Source organism: Oryx dammah, unplaced genomic scaffold (genome assembly GCF_014754425.2).
Source record: "Oryx dammah isolate SB20612 unplaced genomic scaffold, SCBI_Odam_1.1 HiC_scaffold_23, whole genome shotgun sequence".
NCBI lineage: Eukaryota > Metazoa > Chordata > Mammalia > Artiodactyla > Bovidae > Oryx > Oryx dammah.
In genome coordinates, this window is record NW_024070207.1 from 60088381 (window position 1) to 60110811 (window position 22431).

The window sequence follows — 22431 nt, forward strand, 5'->3', positions numbered from 1 at the left end:
TAATTAATGGCATTTCAGATTATAATGTAGTTTTTTAAATTCATTTTTTTATTGAAGAATAATTTCTTTACAGAATTTTGTTTTCTATCAAACCTGAACATGAATCAGCCATAGGTATACATATATCCCCTCCCTTTTGAACTTCCCTCCCCATCCCACCCCTCAAGGTTGATACAGAGCCCCTATTTGAGTTTCCTGAGCTGTACAGCAAATTCCCATTGGCTATCTATTTTACATATGGTAATATAGTTATAAATGGGTGAATAATAAGATTAGATTTGTTACTTTTACATTCCATTTCTGTGATTAGAAGTGATTTGGATGAAGCACTGCGATGGAAAGAGATTCTTTACCTGCAAAATCAGAGATTCTGTAATCTTTGTTTCTGTTTCTGCACTATTCACATACACTGAATACTTCCATCATCCATCATGTATTCAGTCATCCATGCACAGTTGTCATCTGTGTGCCAGGCACTGGAGGTATAGCACAATACAACATAATCATGGTCTTTGTTCTCATGGAGCTTAGAGTCTACCGGGGTACATTAAAGAACAAATAAATTAATTAGATAATTATACATTAAAATCTGTTCAATATGCAGATCTGGCTCTGTCCTTCCCTATGTAAAAAGCTTCAGTGACTTTATATCACTTCAGAATGAAGTCTAAGACCCTTTAACATGACACGTGAGACTCTGGGGTCTGACCTTTGCCTGCCTCTCTCAGTTCATCTGTCTTCTCTCCCTGTTTGGTTCCTTGTACTTCTCTTACTTGCCTGTGTTCCCTGGCAAGTGCTGAGCTTCTATTGAAATGTTCTTATTTGCTTGTTTTAACTGGTTTTAACTGCTTTTAAAGCAGCTAATATATCACTTCCTCCAAAGAACATTCCCTAATACTCTGCTGCTCCCCCCACCACCAAGCTTTCACCTCTTAGAACAGTGCTTGGTACATGGTTGTTATGCCAGACACATATGGCATAAACATTATGTTTAACAAATGAACTACCAGCATGCTAACAATCCATTCATTATCTTATTAATTTTAACAAGAGTCTAGGGCAGTGTCAGTGGAGATGTTGAGGAAAGGCTAGTTTCAAGAAGTCTTTATAAGATGAAATCCAAATTGAGTAGCAGATGAGATGTGGGAAAGAGATTTCTAAGCTAAGGAAACTCTAGTAACTGCTGGTCATGCCATTAACTGAGACAGGGTTTCCAAGAAGGGAAGCAGGTGAGGAACCATGAAAAATTCAGGTTTGGGGCATGCTAGGTTAAAAAGGCATTTGGAGTCTATCCAGAAAAAAAGTAGATAATAGTTAAAAATATGAATACAGAGCTTGGGATTGATTACAACAAAGAGCCAAGCCGTAGGTTTGGAGTTATAATCATGTTTGAGACTGTTGGAGTAGATATTTACCCAAGAAGAATGAGTAATAGGCATTTTGGAATGGTTTCATCAAAAAAGTGGCATTTGAAATAATATGTTTGAGAAAGCTTGAAAGGGCATAGTGAGCAGGGGGGATTATTTTGTTTCCTTCCTTCAGTTACTGGGAATCTTCTAATCCCTTTAATTAATGTATTATAGAGAATGGATACCTGTTTTAATATTATTTTTATCTCCTGGACCAAATTCCAGATAAAGAGTTTTCATCTTGCTGATTCTTTTCTTTCTTACCATAATTTTGCTATTTGTGCCCTCATGTTATTGAACCAAGAACTGCATAACTGTTGTGATTTAGAAAGCTCAACTCTAGAAATGTTCTGTCTGGCTTCACTGATTCTTACGATCAGCTTGGTCATTGTGCCCTGTAACTGGGAACTCCTATTATGTTCCTCCTCAGTTTACTATTTATGGGGCTCAGCAAGGTCCTCAACTAAATCCAGAATGCTGTTAATCTTTAATGGCTTCCTCAAGTTCATGTTGGAGGGGTGAACAGAGGCTATTTTAATGTCTCATTTTGTTGTTTCCCGTTACTTGAATGTCATAATTTTTATATTAATCTTTATAATACAAAGTCTAAGTCTAGGTCCCAAATCTGTATTTCTTTCCTCATTGTTCTCCCAATTAGGCCTAATATATGACAGTAAGTATCTGAGGGGAAAACAAATCTTATCACTTACTTAAATGTGTCTTGGTTTGAACAGCTTTGCTCAGGCCTAGAGCCTTAGTACTTTAGCATGAGACTATCAGGTAAGTTGTATTGTTATCATCTGTCAGGCTGACTAGGCATATGTGACTGTCACCTCAATTTCTGCAGAAATCAGTATTTTTTTCTATAGCAATAATCTTGACTTTCCACCTAGGATAGTGTAAAGATACAATAGTAGCTGTGACACACTCCATGGTGATTCTTCCCTGGGATTTGGGAGCTTATCAGAATCTCCAGGGGTACTTATAATTTGAAAAAGTCCCCCAGGTGTGATTCTGATTTGCTTCCTTCTCCTTCTCCTCCTCCTGCAAGAATCACTTTTTAATCCAGAAGCTTCAGCATAGATAGGCACATTTATTGGCATATTATCCTTGCATAGTTGAGCTCCCCAGTCTCCATACCCATCCTTCCCTTCTGAGTGATCCCCAGTAGTGCTAATACCATAACTTATGAAATCACTGTCTTCCTTTCACCAAAGCTATAGCTATCACAAAAGCAGCCCAGTTAGTGTTTCGAAACCTACAAGCAAGGAGGTCTCCACAAGCTTCAGGGCCAGGTTTAATTATGTGGTTTACTTAAATGGGAGCCCTTTGCAAAGACTTAGATTGGAGTCCAGGGTTTATACTAACATCACTCCCTCTTCCAATTTGATTGCAATTTATGGTGAAAATGTTAAACTCTACACCAACATGGAAAGAATTTCAGGGTGATCACCTGTATATCCACAACTTAGATTCTACAATTAACATTTTAACATGCTTGCTTAATCATATGTCTACCCAAATATTTATCCCTCTGTTCACCTATTCACCGTTTCACAGTAAATTTCACAGTAAACTCCAGATAGCAGTACAATTTCCCCTAAATACTTCAGTATGCATATCATTAACTAGAGTTTAATATTTGTTTATAGCTTTTTCTTCTGATACAAAATTTACATGTGGTATAGTACCCAAATATTAAGTGCTCATTACCTGAGTGTTGACAAATGATAAATCTGTATAACCTGAATCCTTGTCAAAATACAGAAGATTTTAACAGCCTCTTTTTTTCTGCCCAGATTATTCCCTCTTGACTTTCTATAGTCTCTGAGTTAAAGGCAAGAAAGAGGCTTGTCAGTGTTTCCAGGACAAATAGGGATTGATGCTTCATGATGGATCAACAGATTTCTCTTTTCCTTGCCAAAGTGGCTTGTGTTTTAAATTGTGTATGAATGTTTTAAAACAGAAGACTTGAAGGAATTCTCTGGCAGTCCAGTGGTTAGGGCTTGCAGTTTTCACAACAGGGGCCCTGGTTCAATCCCTGCTTGGAGAACTAAGATCTCACAAGCCACATATCATGGTCCAGAAAAAGAAAAAAAAATTAATAAAAACATATACCAGGAGACTAACTTGCCTTTCTGATTTTGCTGCTAAGTCACTTTAGTCGTGTCTGACTCTGTGTGACCCCATAGATGGCAGCCCATCAGGCTCCCCTGTCCCTGGGATTCTCCAGGCAAGAACACTGGAGTGGGTTGCCATTTCCTTCTCCAATGCATGAAAGTGAACAGTGAAAGGGAAGTCGCTCAGTCGTGTCCGACTCTTCACGACCCCATGGACCGCAGCCTACCAGGCTCCTCTGTCCATGGGATTTTCCAGGCAAGAGTACTGGAGTGCGGTGCCATCGCTAAGTACTTATTTTTTAAAATAGATATAAATACTTTAGTTAGTTAAGTATTTTATAAAGCAGGAGCTCTAGTTTGATGAAATGTGAGGCGATATGCATAGAAATATAACTGAGGAAGAAAAAGGAAGTAGAAGTGATATGGGAAAAAAATCACATAAATATTGATATATTTACTAATATATAGCCAATTGATTAAAAATATATGTATCTAACATCACAAGATATAGTTCAGCCTGATGGCAGTGTCATGCCATTTATTTAAGAATATCAGCATATCATAATCTGCCTTTAGGAAAATACACATTAAATTCCTTTCACTGTTGGTCTTGGATATTTGTCATTTTACTGTTAATGCCTTTATGCCTGGTAAATAGCTCTTTTTAAAAAATAGCTCTTATTTAGGGTAGCATATTTTAATTTATGCTAATATATTTTAAATATGGCATCAGTTTGAAATTACTTGTTTGCATTTTATGAGGAGTAACACATAAGTGTTTTTCAACTAAAATAATTCTAGTCTCAAAAGGAAAGCTATGACAAAGTAAATTGTGTTATTTCCATAATAAAAATATATAGGTAACATGCAGACATTTGCATATAGTTCCTGAAATATTGCATACTGTCTTTGTCAGTGCTGGTAAATCCATTTCAAGGATGTTGCCCTTAGTCCATTAGTTTGGATAATGAACCCTATAAAGTACATTTATAACTTGTGGCACTGCAAGGAGATGGATTCTAATTTTCATCGTTTTATCTAGACACACTGAGAGAAGGTCAATGGAGGGTTCTATATGATTCATTGTCCCAACAGATATCAGATGACAGAGACCTGATAATGTCCATGCATAAGTGTTTTCTTTATTTGGAAACAGCACTTGAAAACAATCTTTCTATGATCATCCTCTGAAGTAAAGTGGAAACAGATATTTAAAAAGCTCTATCCCTCCCCCCATTTTTTTTGGTTTAAAACATTATCACACTTGTTGCAAAATAGCTATTCTTGAACAAAAGAGAAAGCAACACTTAACAGAAAAACAAGCCTTTAGTGGCTTTTATAGGCTGTAAATAATATAACAAGATACTTAATCAACTTTTCCTCCCCCTTTTCTTAGATCTGTTAAAAAAAAAAAAGCCTAAACAAAGAAAAATCTTCTTTGTTCCTAAACATTAGAAAAGCTTATAGCATAATAGTTGTCCTAACTTTCCTCTTACTATTAATAGCATTCAAAATAAATATTTAAGTTCTAGTCCACACTTAATAGTTTAAAGTGATTCAAAATAGCAACAAGAATATATATTCTGCAGTTTAAGTTTTGTATCAAAAATGTGTACTTGTGGGCAATTTTAAAATCTTTTCACAAATTAGTTTTAGATTCAGGATTGGTAGCTAGCTGATTATGTTCATTTTCTTTATTATGTAATCATCAATGATAACTTTTTTCTGTGCTTATCTTCTTTGTAGATGTAAAGCAATCATAGATCAGTATGGTCAGAGAATAATCTCTAAGCATTTCCTTGTGGAAGACAGTTACTTGTCTGAGAACACATGCTCACATGTGCAATACAGGTAAGGCACCCCTCCAGCCACTCTGCAAGGGAAGGTAAAACTTAGGGAAATTCATCTGTATGGTTACATTGACAGTTCTGTATGGTTCTGTTCTTCAAGTAAGATGCAAATGTATACCAAACCAAAGATATATTCAGTGTGTTACTACTGTTTTCTTATAAGGTTTCTTTCTGGTTTGAAGGGAACCTAGCCTAATGTTGACTCCATTGCATCAGCTGGGGTCTCTCTGCAGGTCACACATCCTCCTTTCCTGAGCCAAGAAAAAATTAAAGCAGAACTTGACTTGGTTTGGGGAGGTGACACTTTTATCATGACTTAAATCTTTCAAACATACCTTATGGTGGTCATATAGCTATATAAATGAGATTTATCCATGGAATCTGAGTCATTGATTAACTTTTCTGCATTACAGGCAGATCTCCAGGGCAGTCTTGATTACCGATAGATCTGTTCTCAAAACAGATTCAGATCAACAGGTAATTCTAGTCCTGTACTTGTTGGTAACATGTTGCTAACTTAATCTACATGGTAATATGTTGTAAATTAATACAGGTGAAATAAAATATATTAAAAATATGTGCTAATAATACATTTAATGCATTTTAAAAATACATAATGGCAATTATGTAATAAGTTTGGTTTCTTAAAGATATCCTTCCAGTGGAACAACTAATTGCATCTTATGTAACAGATTTATTCTAGGAATATTGAAATCATCCTAGTTTTTTTTTTTTTTTTTACAACTATGAAATTGAGATTATATTATTATGGGAAGAAAAGCATTTAGAAACATTTAAAAATCTTGGATGAGATGAGGATGATATGGTTAGATAGCATCACTAACTCAGTGAACGTGAATTTGACCAAACTCTGGGAGATAGTGAAGGACAGGGAAGCCTGGCATGCTGCAGTCCATGGGGTTGCAAAGAGTTGTACACGACTTAGCAACTGAACAACAACAACAAAAATCTTGAAGGAAAAGGCTTAATGGTAACCAGTCCTATAGCAGTGGTGGTAAGTTCACTGTTAGAGGCCTAGTGTGAATGAACATCAGCATGCATTTTCAATTCAGGCTTTCCTCATCACCATGGTTCATTTTGGTACCTTCTTCCTCCTCATCACCACTGATTCCATCAGCGGAATCTTTATACCTGTGGTTTTTCCTTAATCTGAACACATAAATTCCAAAAGAATGCCCCCTTCTCCTTCTGACAACAGTTTACAGGACTGATAAAATCAGCTTACTCAGTAAGCATGAATGTTAGATCTAGCTTGTATGCTACTGCTTAAAATAGGTTCTGAAATTTCCTTAAGTTGGAAACTTTCTATTTTATTAAACAAATATGTTAGTTTTAAGTGTGAGTGCAAATTATTTCATTTAATCATTCAACAGAGAGGGAGTACCTTTCACATGTCAGCCGGTGTGCTAGATTCTGAGGAGATAGTGCTGACCATGATACCATCTGTCCCCTCATAACTTGCAGTCTGTAGGATAGAGATTGTCTTTTGTTGTTAAGTCGCTAAGTCATGTTCAAGTCTTTTTCGACCCCATGGACTGTATCCCACCAGGCTCCTCTGTCCATGGGATTCTCCAGGCAAGACTATTGCAGTGGGTTGCCATGCCCTCCTCCAGGGTATCTTCCTGACCCAAGGATCAAACCTGTGTCTCCTGCTTGGCAAGCAGATTCTTTACCACTGATTACTCCTTAAGAGTAAGGGTGTAGATCCTTCAGGGGGAATGAGACAGGCTGAGATGTGGGACCCTTTGCTGCAGTGCTTGCACCTGGACACACCTCTTCTTGATCAGCACAAATTGCTATCACTGGGGGAAACTAAATTAAGTACATGCTCTCTCTGTATTATTTCTTAAAACTGCAAGTAAATCTACAATGATCTCAATGAAAATGTCAATTAAAAACAAAACATCAAAAGAAAACAAAACAAAAAATATACTTCAGATGGTGTCTTTTCTGCTTAAAATCCTTTCGTGATTTCCTATTATGCCCAGAATAAAATTCAGACTTCTCTCTTAAAAAAAAAAAAAATACAGAGAGACTATATGGGGCTAAACTGTGTTCGTACACAGTTGGGACAATTCCTGGACCCAAAAGATACAAAGAAACCAAAAACCCAACTGCCACTTCTGAAGAACCTAGAGCAAACACAGGGTGTTGGGAGCAAAAGCAGGGTACTGAGCATGCCCCCTGCACACAACGGAACATAGCAATGGACAGTTCAGTTCAGTCGCTCAGTCATGTCCGACTCTTTGCGACCCCATGAATCGCATCACGCCAGGCGTCCCTGTCCATCACCAACTCCCGGAGTTCACTCAGATTCATGTCCATTGAGTGGAGTCAGTGATGCCATCCAGCCATCTCATCCTCTGTCATCCCCTTCTCCTCCTGCCCCCAATCCCTCCCAGCTTCAAAGTCTTTTCCAGTGAGTCAACTCTTCACATGAGGTGGCCAAAGTACTGGAGTTTCAGCTTTAGCATCATTCCTTCCAAAGAAATCCCAGGGCTGATCTCCTTCAGAATGGACTGGTTGGATCTCCTTGCAGTCCAAGGGACTCTCAAGAGTCTTCTCCAACACCACAGTTCAAAAGCATCAATTCTTCGGTGCTCAGCCTTCTTTACAGTCCAAGCATACACCTAAGCCACTTTTCTGGCCACGTCTCCTGCATTGCAGGTGGATTCATTACCATTGAACCAGCAGGGAAGCCTGTGGATACAGATACAGACAGATAAATAGGAAGGACAGTTCAGCATGGCAAGTGTGAACAAGAAGTTGTAAAATCGTAGCACTCATCATACTGTCCTGTAATTGCCAGTTTACTTGTCTATCTCCCAGTAAACCATAAGCTTTGTGAATGGGTTGAAGAGTGACAGAGGCAGAAAAGTGAAGAGAGCAAACAAAGACACTTCTGAAGAAGCTAAGCTGGGAAGAGCAAGAGAGAGGACAGTGATCTCTGCTGAGGGATGTGGAAGTGAAGAGAGCATTTCTTTGAAGTGTTACAGTGTATTTCAGCTGATGAGAATTGGGTCAGCAGAGGAGAGGTTGAAGATTCCCAGAAGAAAAGGAAGATAACTGATGCAGCAAGGTACAGATAAAGGCTAGGGGAGATGAGATTCAGAGAATAGGTGAGAAACATTGTCCTTAGATGGGATATGTGACACTTTGAAATAAGAGGGTTAATGCATGAACACCTTGAACTGCCTGCACAAATTCTGGTAATTCATTTTTCATTTTTGTTCTGTTACAAATATTTTCTACTTTTCCTTTTTATGGCTTCTTAGATACACCCATCATTTAAAAATGGACATTTAATTTCCAAATATGTGTTTTTTAAATTTTATGTATTTATTCATTTATTTTTCGCTGTGCTGAGTCTTTGTTGCTGCATGTGGTCTTTCTCTAGTTTCAGTGAGTGAAGGCTACTCTCTAGTTTTGGTGCATGGGCTTCTCATGGCTGTGGCTTCTCTTGTTGTGGGCCACAGGCTCTAGGGTACAGGCTCAGTAGTTATGGTGCATGGGCTTAGTTATCCCGCAGCATGTGGAATCTTCCAAGACCAGGGATAGAACCTGTGTCCCCTGCATTGGCAGATGGATTCTTAACCACTGGACCACCAGGGAGGTCCTACATGGGGTTTTTTAAGTATCTTTGATATTAATTTCTCATTTACTCTCTGCTTTATATCTGCATTATTCTCTGCAATCACTGTGTGTGTTTTTTCATTCTTTTAACTTCATTGAGGCTTTCGATGGCTAAGTCAAAGATCTCTCTTGGTAAATGTCACACTGTGCTTAAAAATATGTGGCTTATTTCCAAATATCTTTTGATATTGATTTCTGGCCTATTTTCACAGTGATAAGAGAACAGACTCTGTGCGATTTTAATACCTTTAGACTATAAAATTTTTGCACCTTGTTTCATGTCCCTGGATATGTTCCAGTGTCTCCTAGTTTATAGTCTGAGGGAACTTGAATAGAATTTGTATCTTGCTTTTGTGTGAAAATTGTATAAATCTTAATTATGGTGAATTAGTTCATGGTGCTTTTCCTTCTACTTTTCTGTATATTCATTTTCTTAATTTTTGAGAGTTTGATATTGAAACTTCAACCAAAAATCTTAATTTATCTACTTAAATATTTGTAATATAAAGTGGAAGTGTATGTAACTTTGTATTTTCCATATCGCCTATAAATGTGTTATCATTCTTTCATAATTTAAAAAATAAAGAGAAAAAAATCAAACAAACTAACACAGAATTAAAATTTTTAAAAAAGGGGAAAAAAACAGTGAATCTGGGAACGTTTGTAAACTTGGGAGTTCCTATCCAATGGGTTCTATTTTCTTTTAAAAGTTGCAAGGTAAGGTCATCTCCTGAGAATGTGGGTGTGGGTGTGAGTGTGGGAATGGGTCAGAGCTCAAGGAAAGGAGTAAAATAATCACTGTGGAAAGTGACCTGTCTCATGGTCAGACGACTGGGCAGTGTTGAGGGGTCCAGCTGAGTCTGGAGGTCATGGGTTTACAGTAACATTAATCTGCTCTGATCCTTTCAGCTCTTTCATTCTTTTACCCTCACCCAGCCTGCTCATTGACATGTTAAGAGAGACTTACAGTTCTTTGTTCCCTCTGTTTCCTCCCAGATTACCAGCTCCCTTCTGCCCTCTTCCTTTTCCATGTCCTAGACCACGTGGTAGATCTTACGAACTGCTCTTCCTTCAAAACCTTCAATTCCCATGTAATGTTCTTCTGTACCCACAGAGGAAAGTCCCATCCCTGGATGAAGCTCAGATCTACACTTGGAACACTAAGGGCTGATTGGGAAAACTATACAACCAGATAGACTGGCACTACCACAGTGTTGGTGGCACCAACCTCATCTAGCAGAACCCTGAGTACCTACCAACAGTTGGCTCCTCACTGGCCTCAGACAGCTCCCTCTCCCCTCAGAGCTAGTCTTAAGTTTTCACTATTTTTACCCACCCTTAGCCCTCTAACTTCTCCCCCGTCACTTTGCTGAGAAAAGTAAGGACACCTCCAAAGCACAGTGGCCCTTGATCTCCTGCATCACCACCCACAACTTACATACACAAGCATAGAGACTAATGAGGGAGCTCCTCTCCTTATCCAAGGCCAATCCCTTTTACAAGCACCCTTGACGCACACATGTGCCCACACCACCCTGTATGCCTGCTCTGTCTCCTACATCTTCAGCCTCTCCCCACTATTGGCAACTTCCCCTCAACCTGTACACATGTATTAGCATTTTCTGTTCCAAAACTTAAAAAAAAAAAACAAAACAGAAAAATGCTCTTTGTGTCTGTACCTATTTGTAGCTAATATCTAATCTCTCCCCTGCCCTTATCAATATTTTTGAGATGGTATCTCTGCTTGCTGCCTTCAGCTCCTTAACTCTCATTTCTAGACCAACCTGGCTTCTACTATCAAATTCCTACTACAGCTTCTCTTTGTAAGTTTATTAATAACTTCATACTAGTCAGGACCACAGGACATTTTTGGGTTTTGTTTCCTAAGTATTTTCTGGTGTGTTTGACAGTGTTGACAGTTCCCTTTCTCTTGAAACTCTACTCGTTTGGCTATTACTGACATTTTGTTCTCCTGGTTCTCCTCATAACTCTCTGGCTGTTTCCTCTTGGCTTCCTTTGTGGGCTCTATCCTCCTCTTAAATATCAGGCCACCTCAGGGTTCTGAGTACAGTCTACCATACCTCTTATTCTGCACGCTTGCCACTTGACTCCATGTACTTTTATGATTTCCAACTCTACATAGCCTTCCATGTCTATATCTCCTGGGACTGTTAGCCCAAAGGCCAAATTTCCTACTGGACATCTATCCCAAGGACCCCTCAAACTGAACATACTCAGAGTTGAACTCACCATCTTCCCTCTCAAAACTGCTCATCCAGTGCTTCCTAGTTCCATGAAAGTTCTGACGTCCTTCCAACATCTGCTCCCATCTCAGACATGTCATGAGCCTCCAAGTCCTTGTCAGTATACTTCCTAGAAGTTGCACCAGTCTGCTTTCCTCTCAGTCCTTCTTCTCATTGCTCTGGTTTCAGAGCTCATCACCTCTTCCTTCTAACTGATTGCCCTGCCTCTCATCTTGTCTCCTTTAAATCTGTTCTCTTACACAGCCATCAGAGAGATCAGTCTAAAATGTATATCTGGTCTGCTGGTTTTTGTTTCCTATATGTTTTCTTTTTTTCTCTTTTTAAATTTTTGAATCATAAATAAATTGATGAGACTTAGAGGAAAAAGTGGTGTGATCACTCACCTAGAGCCAGACATCCTAGAATATGAAGTCAAGTGGGCCTAGGTAGCATCACTACAAACAAAGCTAGTGGAGGTGATGGAATTCCAGTTGAGCTATTAGAAATCCTAAAAGATGGTGCTGTGAAAGTGCTACATTCAATATGCCAGCAAAATTAGAAAACTCAGCAGTGGTCACAGGACTGGAAAAGGTCAGTTTTCATTCCAATCCCAAAGAAAGGCAATGCCAAAGAATGCTCAAACTACCACACAATTGCACTCATCTCACACACTAGTAAAGTAATACTCAAAATTCTCCAAGCCAGGCTCCAGCAATACGTGAACCGTGAACTTCCAGATGTTCAAGCTGGTTTTAGAAAAGGCAGAGGAACCAGAGATCAAATTGCCAACATCCACTGGATCATGGAAAAAGCAAGAGAGTTCCAGAAAAACATCTATTTCTGCTTTATTGACTATGCCAAAGCCTTTGACTGTGGATCACAACAAACATTGGAAAAGTCTTCAAGAGATGGGAATACCAGACCACCTTACCTGCCTCCTGAGAAATCTGTATGCAGATCAAGAAGCAACAGTTAGAACCAGACATGGAACAACAGACTGGTTCCAAATTGGGAAAAGAGTACTTCAAGGCTGTATATTGTCACCCTGCTTATTTAACTTATGTGCAGAGTACATCATGTTAAATGCCGGGCTGGATGAAGCACAAGTTGGAATCAAGATTGCCAGGAGAAATATCAATAACCTCAGATATGCAGACCACCCTTATGGCAGAAAGTGAAGAAGAACTAAAGAGGCTCTTGATGAAAGTGAAAGAGGAGAGTGAAAAACCTAGCTTAAAACTCAACATTCACAAAATGGATATCATAGCATCTGGTCCCATCACTTCATGACAAATAGATGGGGAAACAGTATAAATGGTGACAGACTTTATTTTGGGGGCTCTAAAATCACTGAAGATGATGATTGCAGTTAGGAAATTAAAAGATGCTTGTTCCTTGGAAGAAAAGCTTTGACCAACCTAGACAGCATATTAAAAAGGAGAGACATCACTTTACTGATAAAGTGATAAAGGTCCATATAGTAAAAGCTCTGGTTTTTCCAGTAGTCATGTATGGATGTGAGTTGGACTATAAAGAAAGCTGAGCGCTGAAGAATTGATTTTTTTTTTTGAATTGTGGTATTGGAGAAGACTTGAGAGTCCCTTGGACTGCAAGGAGATCAAACTAGTCAATCCTGAAGGAAATCTGTCCTGAATATTCATTTGAAGGACTGATGCTGAGGGTGAAACTCCAATACTAGGCCACTTGATGTAAAGAACTGACTCATTGGAACAACCCTGATGCTGGGAAAGATTGAAGGCAGGAGAAGGGGATGACAGAGGATGAGATGGTTGGATGGCATCACCAACTCAATGGACATGAGTTTGAGCAAGGTCTGGAGTCGGTGATGGACAGGGAAGCCTGGCATGTTGCAGTCCTTAGGGTCGCAAAGAGTTGGACACGACTGAGTGACTGAACTGAACTGAGAGGAAAGAGTAGTTGTTGGTTAGGTACATTTTATGAAAGGGTTATTCAAGGATTGAAGGAATTACCTTTTGATGGCTTTTATAATCTCTCTGTGATTTAAGATACTTACCTTTTCAAGAGTTGAGACAGCAGACACTGTGGTAGGGGGTCACTGATTATACATGACAGTTGTCAGAAACAAAAGAAGTACTTAAATGTTTGTCCAATCCTTAAGATACCTTTTCAGTTATATACATGTTTTTAGTCATAATTGTTTGATAATAATTATGCAACATTAGGGGCTTCCCACGTGGCACAGTGGTAAAGAATCCTGCAATGCAGGAGATATAGGATATGTGAGTTGGATCCCTCGGTTGGGAAAATCCTGAAGGAGGAAATGGCAATGCATTCCAGTATTCTTACCTGGAAAATTCCAGGGACAGAAGAATCTGGTGGACTGCAGTCCACAGAGGCTCAGAGTTGGGCATGACTGAGCACACATGTACACAACATTAGATCCATGTTTTAGTGGCTCCTCTCTCTTTAATGAATGCTTCAGTATGACATTTTTTATCATAGCAGCAAAAGGAGTTGAGGAATATGGAGAACACAGTTTTTGAGACATTGTAAATCTCCAAATGTATATACAGGTAGTAGATAGTAAGGTCATGATTATCAAAAATAATTTATTTTCAGAACTTAAAAGCATTTCCTCTGTTGGGTATCAATATGATGTTGCCAGTTAAAATCTAAATGCTCACAGGTAAAATTACAAGTAAGGCTTTATTTTTTGGCAGTATTTCCTATACAAAACAATATATTTTCCTCAGATTGAAGATTAAGAATTGGTATTGAAGTTTTGGTTCTGTAGAGAAATGTTTACCTGATGGTAATTTAAAGTTTTTTTTAATATAAAGCTGTATAGCATATTAGTGGTTCCTAGCACAGCATATTGCATATTAATGGAGTCCTTATATTAATTTGAAGCTATTCATTTTGAAATATTTTGGTATTTGTTTAGCTGTACTTTGGTATATGTTGACATATGCTTTGCTTATTTTAGTATCTTTGCATTATTTTTTTTAGATAACATTTCAAATTTTTAGTATTCTACAACTTCTATTTTTAGCCATTATGAATAATCAAAATTAATTTAATGTGCTGTGATTGAAACAATGAAGTGCATACAATTCAGAATAATGAATTGTCCCTTTATTGTGCTTTTTGAGGGGGCACAATAACTTGTTTAAACCTTTAGAACAAATGAAGTAATTAATCACATCTTTTGAAAATATGTAGTAAGTGAAAGATTTAATAAATATTAATTTGAAATATTTATTGTCCATGAATTTTAGGACTGCAATATATATCTTGTATAAATATATCAATAATTTGACACATGTGCATGCTTTATGTTTCAAATTTTGTTCTAAAATTCAATCCCACCAGCTAAAGTTTTTCAAACATCAATGAGTGTTTGAAAAAAGACACTCAGTTTGCTCTAATGATTAAAGAATGAAAATGAGATCTAACAGCTATGTCTGATATTTTGTTTCTGCTTTTTAGATTTCCATTTTGACAGTGCCAGCAGAGGAACCAGGAACTTTTGCTGTTCGAGTCATTGAGTTATGTTCATCAACAATGACATGCATGAAAGGCTCATGTAAGCACAGTAGAGTCTGGTAGTTGTCTTCTGTGTTTGTTTAGAAAGTAAAGGGGGACAGCTATTCTTATGGTTGTCAGATTGTATTAATAGAGTTCTGCTACATATATATATTTTTTAATTCATAGTATTTGTTCACATCATGTAAGTCATACAGTAAGTCATTTCATACCTTCCCCTTGCCTCTGAACATTTCTAAAACTAAATCTTCACATGCACTGTTGTTAAGCTATCTATCTGTTCTTCTACCTGTGTGTATCAAAATTTCTGTCTCAACACTGTCAGTTATCATGCTGCCTACAACATATTTCTTAAAGATGTTTCAGTAAGTAAAATAAGTAAGTGTACATTGGCCATCACTATGCCTAGACCTTAACTGCGTATTCATAGGGATTATTAAGGAACAGTTGACATTCCTGATCTGAAGTATTCATTATCTTACTGCACATCCAATGAAACAAGACAATATTAGCTGAATGCAGTGTGCTCTGGTAGGCATATCAGGGTAGCTAAAGATGAATACAACATAGGCCCTGGATTTGGGGGACTCCCAGTCTAGTGGGACAGATATGACAAATACTGAAATAGCTGTAAGAGGCAGATTATTAAAATATCACGAGAGATACTGACAAATTAGGCTCTAGATAGTCTTAGAAGGAAAACATAACAGTATCATTAGCTACGATTATTTTAAATTCTGTAAACTTATATTGAGTTTTACTACAACTGTTAACATGAATTATGAAAAGCTGAAGACTAATCTGATTTGACTGTGCTTACAAGTGTAGGACTATTGCTTCCTAAAAGAAGGTAAAAACGTGGTCAAACAAAGAGAAGTGGGAGCGTGATGCCAACAGGGAGAAGCAAGCAAACTTACCCAATATTGCTATAATCCTAAACTTCCATTTGAAAAAGTCACTCAAGTTTTTCTCCTTTTATAGTGATATAGGTAAATCTTTACCACATTATTTTCACCCTATTACTTTAGCCAGTTTTTTTGTGTGTGTCAGTTTATCTGTGTTAGCATATAAAATATGCAACTGCACTCATTTTGGATTTTCTAAATTGCATTTATTTTATGTTTGTGACTATTTTTTAAAATTTACTTTTATAGATTATTTTTCTATGTGAAATATGTTATATTCCCAGTCTTAATGATATATATTCACTGCTGACAATTTGGAAGATGTAAAAAAGAAAAGTAAAATTACTATAATCCTTCTTAGAAATGATAAACACTTGATTATATTTGTCTTTTTTTAGATGTATATACATATATATTTTCAATAAAATGCAATGCTATTTATATACTGTTTATAACCTGCCTTTTAAAAAGACTTTAATACAGCAAAACTCTTTTTGTAATTCTGTGATATAATTTTCAATGATTATGGATATGCCATTTTTATTTAACCCCATGATGTTGAGATTGTTTTGAAGAATTTTACTTAATAGTCCTATAAAAACCAGCCATTTTTATAAGTAAATATTTATGAGCATCAATTTTTTTGTAAGATTTTTTTGAGTGGAATTATTGGGTCAAAGTAGATTTTTTTAAATTTTCAAATAATTATGGATTCATAGAATTTGCAAAGATAATACACCGAGGTCCCATGTATCCTTCATCTAATTTTTTCCATTAGTTACATTTTACCAAATTATAGTACAATATCAAAACCAGGAATTTGACATTGGTACAATGTGTGTATGCTTTTGCCACATAGATAATGGTTTTTGGTTTACAAGTATACATTCAAGATTTTTCTCCTTAGTCTTTGAGTTTTAGAATTTTGATTATGATGGGTCTTGTCATTTATTTCTTTGGATTTATTCTATTTGAAATTTGTGCAGCTTCTTAAATCTGTAGGATTGTATCTTTTTTTCAAATTTGTGTAATTCTGTCCTTTATTTCTTTGAGTATTTTTCAGCAAACACTCTTTCTCCTTCTGGGACTTCTATGCCATGACTATTGGATCTTTTCTTTTTTTTTTAATTAATTTATTTATTTTATTGGAGGCTAATTACTTTACAGTATTGTAGTGGTTTTTGCCATACATTGACATGAATCAGCCATGGGTGTACATGTGTTCTCCATCCTGAAGACCCTCCCACAGCCCTCCCCATCCCATCCCTCAGGGTCATCCCAGTGCACCAGCCCTGAACGCCCTGTCTCATGCATCGAACCTGGACTGGTGATCTATTTCACATGTGGTAATATACATGTTTCAGTGCTATACTTTCAAATCATCCCACCCTCGCCTTCTCCCACAGAGTCCAAAAGTCTGTTCTTTATATCTGTGTCTCTTTTGCTGTCTCATGTATAGGATCATCGTACCATCTTTCTAAATTCCATATATATGCGTTAATATACTTCATGGGAAATAGATGGGGAAACAGTGGAAACAGTGTCAGACTGTATTTTTGGGGGCTCCAGAATCACTGCAGATGGTGATTGCAGCCGTGAAATTAAAAGACGCTTACTCCTTGGAAGAAAAGTTATGACCAACCTAGATAACATATTCAAAAGCAGAGACATTACTTTGCCGTCTAAGGTCTGTCTAGTCAAGGCTATGGTTTTTCCATGTATGGATGTGAGAGTTGGACTGTGAAGAAGGCTGAGCACCGAAGAATTGATGCTTTTGAACTGTGGTGTTGGAGAAGACTCTTGAGAGTCCCTTGGACTGCAAGGAGATCCAACCAATCCATTTTGAAGGAGATCAGCCCTGGGATTTCTTTGGAAGGAATGATGCTAAAGCTGAAACTCCAGTACTTTGGCCACCTCATGCGAAGAGTTGACTCATTGGAAAAGACTCTGATGCTGGGAGGGATTGGGGACAGGAGGAGAAGGGGATGACAGAGGATGAGATGGCTGGATGGCATCACTGACTCGATGGACGTGAATCTGAGTGACCTCCGGGAGTTGGTGATGGACAGGGAGGCCTGGCGTGCTGCGATTCATGGGGTCACAAAGAGTCGGACACGACTGAGCAACTGAACTGAACTGAACTGATATGGTGTTGGTGTTTTTCTTTCTGACTTACTTTACTCTGTGTTATAGGCTCCAGTTTCATCCACTTCATTAGAACTGATTCAAATGCACTCTTTTTAATAGCTGAGTAATATTCCATTGTGTATATATACCACAGCTTTCTTATCCATCCATCTGCCGATGACCATCTAGGTTGCTTCCCATGTCCTAACTATTGTAAACAGTGCTGCAATGAACATTGGGGTACATTTGTCTCTTTCAATTGTTGTTTCCTCGGTGTGTATGCCCAGCAGTGGGATTGCTGGGTCGTATGGCAGTTCTATTTCCAGTTTTTTAAGAAATCTCCACACTGTTCTCCATAGTGGCTGGACCAGTTTGCATTCCCACCAACAGTGTAAGAAGATTCCCTTTTCTCCACACCCTCTCCAAGATTTATTGCATGTAGACTTTTTGATAGCAGCCATTCTGACTGGTGTTAGATGGTACCTCATTGTGGTTTTGATGTGCATTTCTCTGATAATGAGTGATGTTGAGCATTGTTTCATGTTTGTTAGCCATCTGTATGTCTTCTTTGGAGAAATGTCTGTTTAGTTCTTTGGCCCATTTTTTGATTGGGTCATTATTTTTCTGGAATTTAGCTGCAGGAGCTGCTTGCATATTTTTGAGATTGATTCTTTGTCAGTTGGTTCGTTTGCTATTATTTTCTCCTATTCTGAATGCTGTCTTTTCACCTTGCTTGTAATTTTTCTTCATTGTGCAAAAGCTTTTAAGTTTAATTAGGTTCCATTTGTTTATTTTTGCTTTTATTTCCATTATTCTGGGAGATAAGTCATAGAGGATCCTGCTGTGATTTATGTTGGAGTGTTTTGCCTATGTTTTCCTCAAGGAGTTTTATTTTTTCTGGTCTTACATTTAGATCTTTAATCTATTTTCAGTTTATTTTTGCTTGTCAGTAAAGCTTTTGATTTCTCCTTCACATCTGAATGAGATACTTGCTGGGTATAGTATTCTGGGTTGTAGGTTTTTCTCTTTCATCACTTTAAGTATGTCCTTACATTCCCTTCTAACATGAAGAGTTTCTGTTGAAAAATCAGCTGTTATCCTCATGGGGGTCCCCTTGTGTGTTATTTGTTGCTTTTACCTTGCTGCTTCTAATATTTCTTCTTTGTACTTGATCTTCATTAATTTGATTAATATGTGGCTTTGGGTGTTTCACCTTGGGTTTATCCAGTTTGGAACTCTCTGGGTTTCTTGGACTTGGTTGGCTGTTTTCTTCCCCATTTTAGGGAAGTTTTCGACTATTGTCTCCTCAGGTATATTTTTTTGGCCTTTCTTTTTGTCTTCTTCATCTTGGATTCCTATGATACGAATGCTGGGGCATTTAACATTGTCCCAAAGGTGTCTGAGGTTGTCCTCATTTCTTTTAATTCCTTTTTCGTTTTTCCTCTCTGCTTCATTTATTTCCACCATTCTATCTTCCACATCACTTTTCATATCTTCTGCCTCAGTTATTCTACTGTTGGTTCCCTCCAGAGTCCTTTTGATCTCAGCTACTGTATTATTCATTATTGATTGACTCTTTTTTATTTCTTGTAGGTCCTTGTTAAACATTTCTTGCATCTTCTCAATCCTTATCTCTAGTCTATTTATCTGCAACTCCATTCTATTTTCAAGATTTCGGATCATCTTTACTATCGTTATTCTGAATTCTTTTTCATGTAGACTCCCTATGTCCTCCTCCTTTGTTTGTTTTTGTAGTCATTTATCATGTTCCTTTACCTGCTGAATATTTCTCTACCTTTTCATTTTGTTTAGATTGCTGTGTTTGGATGCCCTTTCTTTTTTTTGGGGGGGGTGCCCTTTCTGTATGTTGGAAGTTTGTGGTTCCTCTTTTTGGAGGTTGCTCCCTGTGGGTGGGGTTGGACGAGTGGCTTGTCAAGGTTTCCTGGTTAGGGGAGCTTGCGTCTGTGTTCTTATGGGTGGAGCTGAATCTCTTCTCTCTGGAGTGCAGTGAAGTATCCAGTAGTGAGTTTTGGAGTGTCTATGTGTTTGGCATGTCTTTGGACAGCCTGTAGTTTAATGCTCAGGGCTGTGTTCCTGTGTTGCTGGAGAATTATGATGGTATGTCTTGCTGTGGAACTTGTTGGCTCTTGGGTGGAGCTTGGTTTCAGGGTAGGTATGGAGGCTTTTGGATGAGCTCTTGTCTCTTAATTTTCCCTGGAATCAAGAGTTCTCTGATGTTCTCGAGTTTGGATTTAAGCTTCCTGCCTCTGGCTTTCAGTCTTATTCTTACAGTAGCCTCAGGACCTCTCCATCAATACAGTGCAGATAATAAAACATCTAGGTTAATGGTGAAAAAATTCTCCACAGTGAGGGACACCCAGAGAGGTTCACAGAGTTACATGGAGAAGAGAAGAGGGAGGAGGGAGATAGAGGTGACCAGGAGGAGAAGAGGGGGAATCAAAAGGGGAGAGAACAATCAAGCTAGTAATCACACCTCTAAATGAAAATGGATACTGAAGATTAGATTCTTAAAGGTTCAGTTCGGTTCAGTCACTCAGTTGTGTCTGACTCTTTGCGACCCCATGAACCGCAGTACACCAGGCCTCCCTGTACATCACTAACTCCCAGTGTCCACCGAAACCCATGTCGGTGATGCCATCCAGCCATTTCATCCTTTGTTGTTCCCTTCTCCTCCTGCCCTCAATCTTTCCCAGCATCAGGGTCTTTTCAAATGAGTCCGCTCTTTGCATCAGGTGGCCAAAGTATTGGAGTTTCAGCTTCAACATCAGTCCCTCCAATGAACACCCAGTACTGATCTCCTTTAGGATGGACTGAGTGGATCTCTTTGCAGTCCAAGGGACTCTCAAGAGTCTTCTCCAACACCACAGTTCAAAAGCATCAATTCTTCAGCTTTCTTTATAGTCCAACTCTCACATCCATATATGACTACTGGAAAACCATAACCTTGACTAGACGGACCTTTGTTGGCAAAGTAATGTCTCTGCTTTTTAATATGCTGTCTAGGTTGGTCATATAAGTTTCCTTCCAAGAAGGTATCATCTTTTAATTTTCATGGCTGCAGTCCCCATCTGCAGTGATTTTGGAGCCCAGAAAAATAGTCAGCCACTGTTTCCACTGTTTCCCCATCTATTTGCCATGAAGTGATGGGACCAGTTGCCATGATCTTAGTTTTCTGAATGTTGAGCTTTAAGCCACCTTTTTCACTCTCCTCTTTAAAGGTACAAAATTGATACAGATACCAAAAAGCAAAGATTAAAAATCTAGAGTAGAGGTTAGACTGTAAAAAATACAGTAATGAAAATATAAAACAAAATCAATCAGAAAAATTATTAAAAAACATGAAATTTGCTTTAAAAATGGGGGGTTTTTTCAGTGTAATAGTAGGTTATGAAAATTATATGAGTAATAAAGAACTTAAAAGTTAAGAAAATTTTTTTAAAATTAAAAAATGATAATAATTAAAATATATCTAGAAATTTCTCTGGAGTTGTTGAGGGCAATGTGGGGTCAGTTCAGTTTCAGATAGTTCTTTGTTACAGCTTATACTTCTCAAGGTCTGTAGGTCCCTTCCAATGATTAGGCAATACTAACTACAGGGTTTTTATCTGTTGCACCTGTCACTTCCAGAATGGTTCCCTCTTCTTTGTTTATTTTGGCTTCCTCTGTTTGCAAGTCTCTTCAGTATCTTAATTTCTGCCCTGACACAAGGGGACGAAGATGGTCACTTATTTATGCTCACTTGTTTGGTTGTATTGTGGGGAGGGAGGAACCCTGCAAACATATATCACTGGCGTGTGTGGCGAGTGCTCGCAATGTATGGACCACACTGGGTTTGCCCCACTCACAGTGTGTGTGCTTTCCCTGTCTACACTGCTCAGCCTCCAAGTTGCTCTGCGGAGAAACTGTCCAAAGCAGGCCCTGGGTTGTATGCGCTTCCCGGGACTAAGCTGTTCAGGTTCAGGTTCTCGGGTTCTCTGTTCTGTTCAGTTCAGTTCAGTCGCTCAGTCGTGTGCGACTCTTTGCGACCCCATGAATCGCAGCACGCCAGGCCTCCCTGTCCATCACCAACTCCCGGAGGTCACTCAGACTGACGTCCATCGAGTCAGTGATGCCATCCAGCCATCTCATCCTCTGTCGTCCCCTTCTCCTCCTGTCCCCAATCCCTCCCAGCGTCAGAATCTTTTCTAATGAGTCGACTCTTTGCATGAGGTGGCCAAAGTACTGTAGTTTCAGCTTTAGCATCATTCCTTCCAAAGAAATCCCAGGGCTGATCTCCTTCAAAATGGATTGGTTGGATCTCCTTGCAGTCCAAGCGACTCTCAAGAATCTTCTCCAACACCACAGTTCAAAAGCATCAATTCTTCGGTGCTCAGCCTTCTTCACAGTCCAACTCTCACAACCATACATGACCACAGGAAAAACCATAGCCTGTTCTGTTCAGGTTCTCCACAAAGGCACAGACTTGGTTAGGAATGCATTTTGTGCCCTTTCCAGGTCCAAGCAGCTCAGGCAACCAGGTGCTTGGCCTACACGCTCTACCAGGTGGGCTGTGCATCTTAATCACCTCCGGTGTC

General features: G+C 38.4%; 1 protein-coding gene across 1 annotated transcript in view; it reads left to right on the plus strand.

Moving 5' to 3' along the window:
- Positions 1-22431, plus strand: part of CHM (CHM Rab escort protein) — a 242408-nt gene that overhangs the window by 164833 nt on the left and 55144 nt on the right. The window contains exons 10-12 of the mRNA XM_040265616.1: positions 5276-5380; positions 5793-5856; positions 14748-14844. Coding sequence (XP_040121550.1) covers positions 5276-5380; positions 5793-5856; positions 14748-14844 — 266 coding nt within the window. The remainder of the gene's footprint in view (positions 1-5275; positions 5381-5792; positions 5857-14747; positions 14845-22431) is intronic.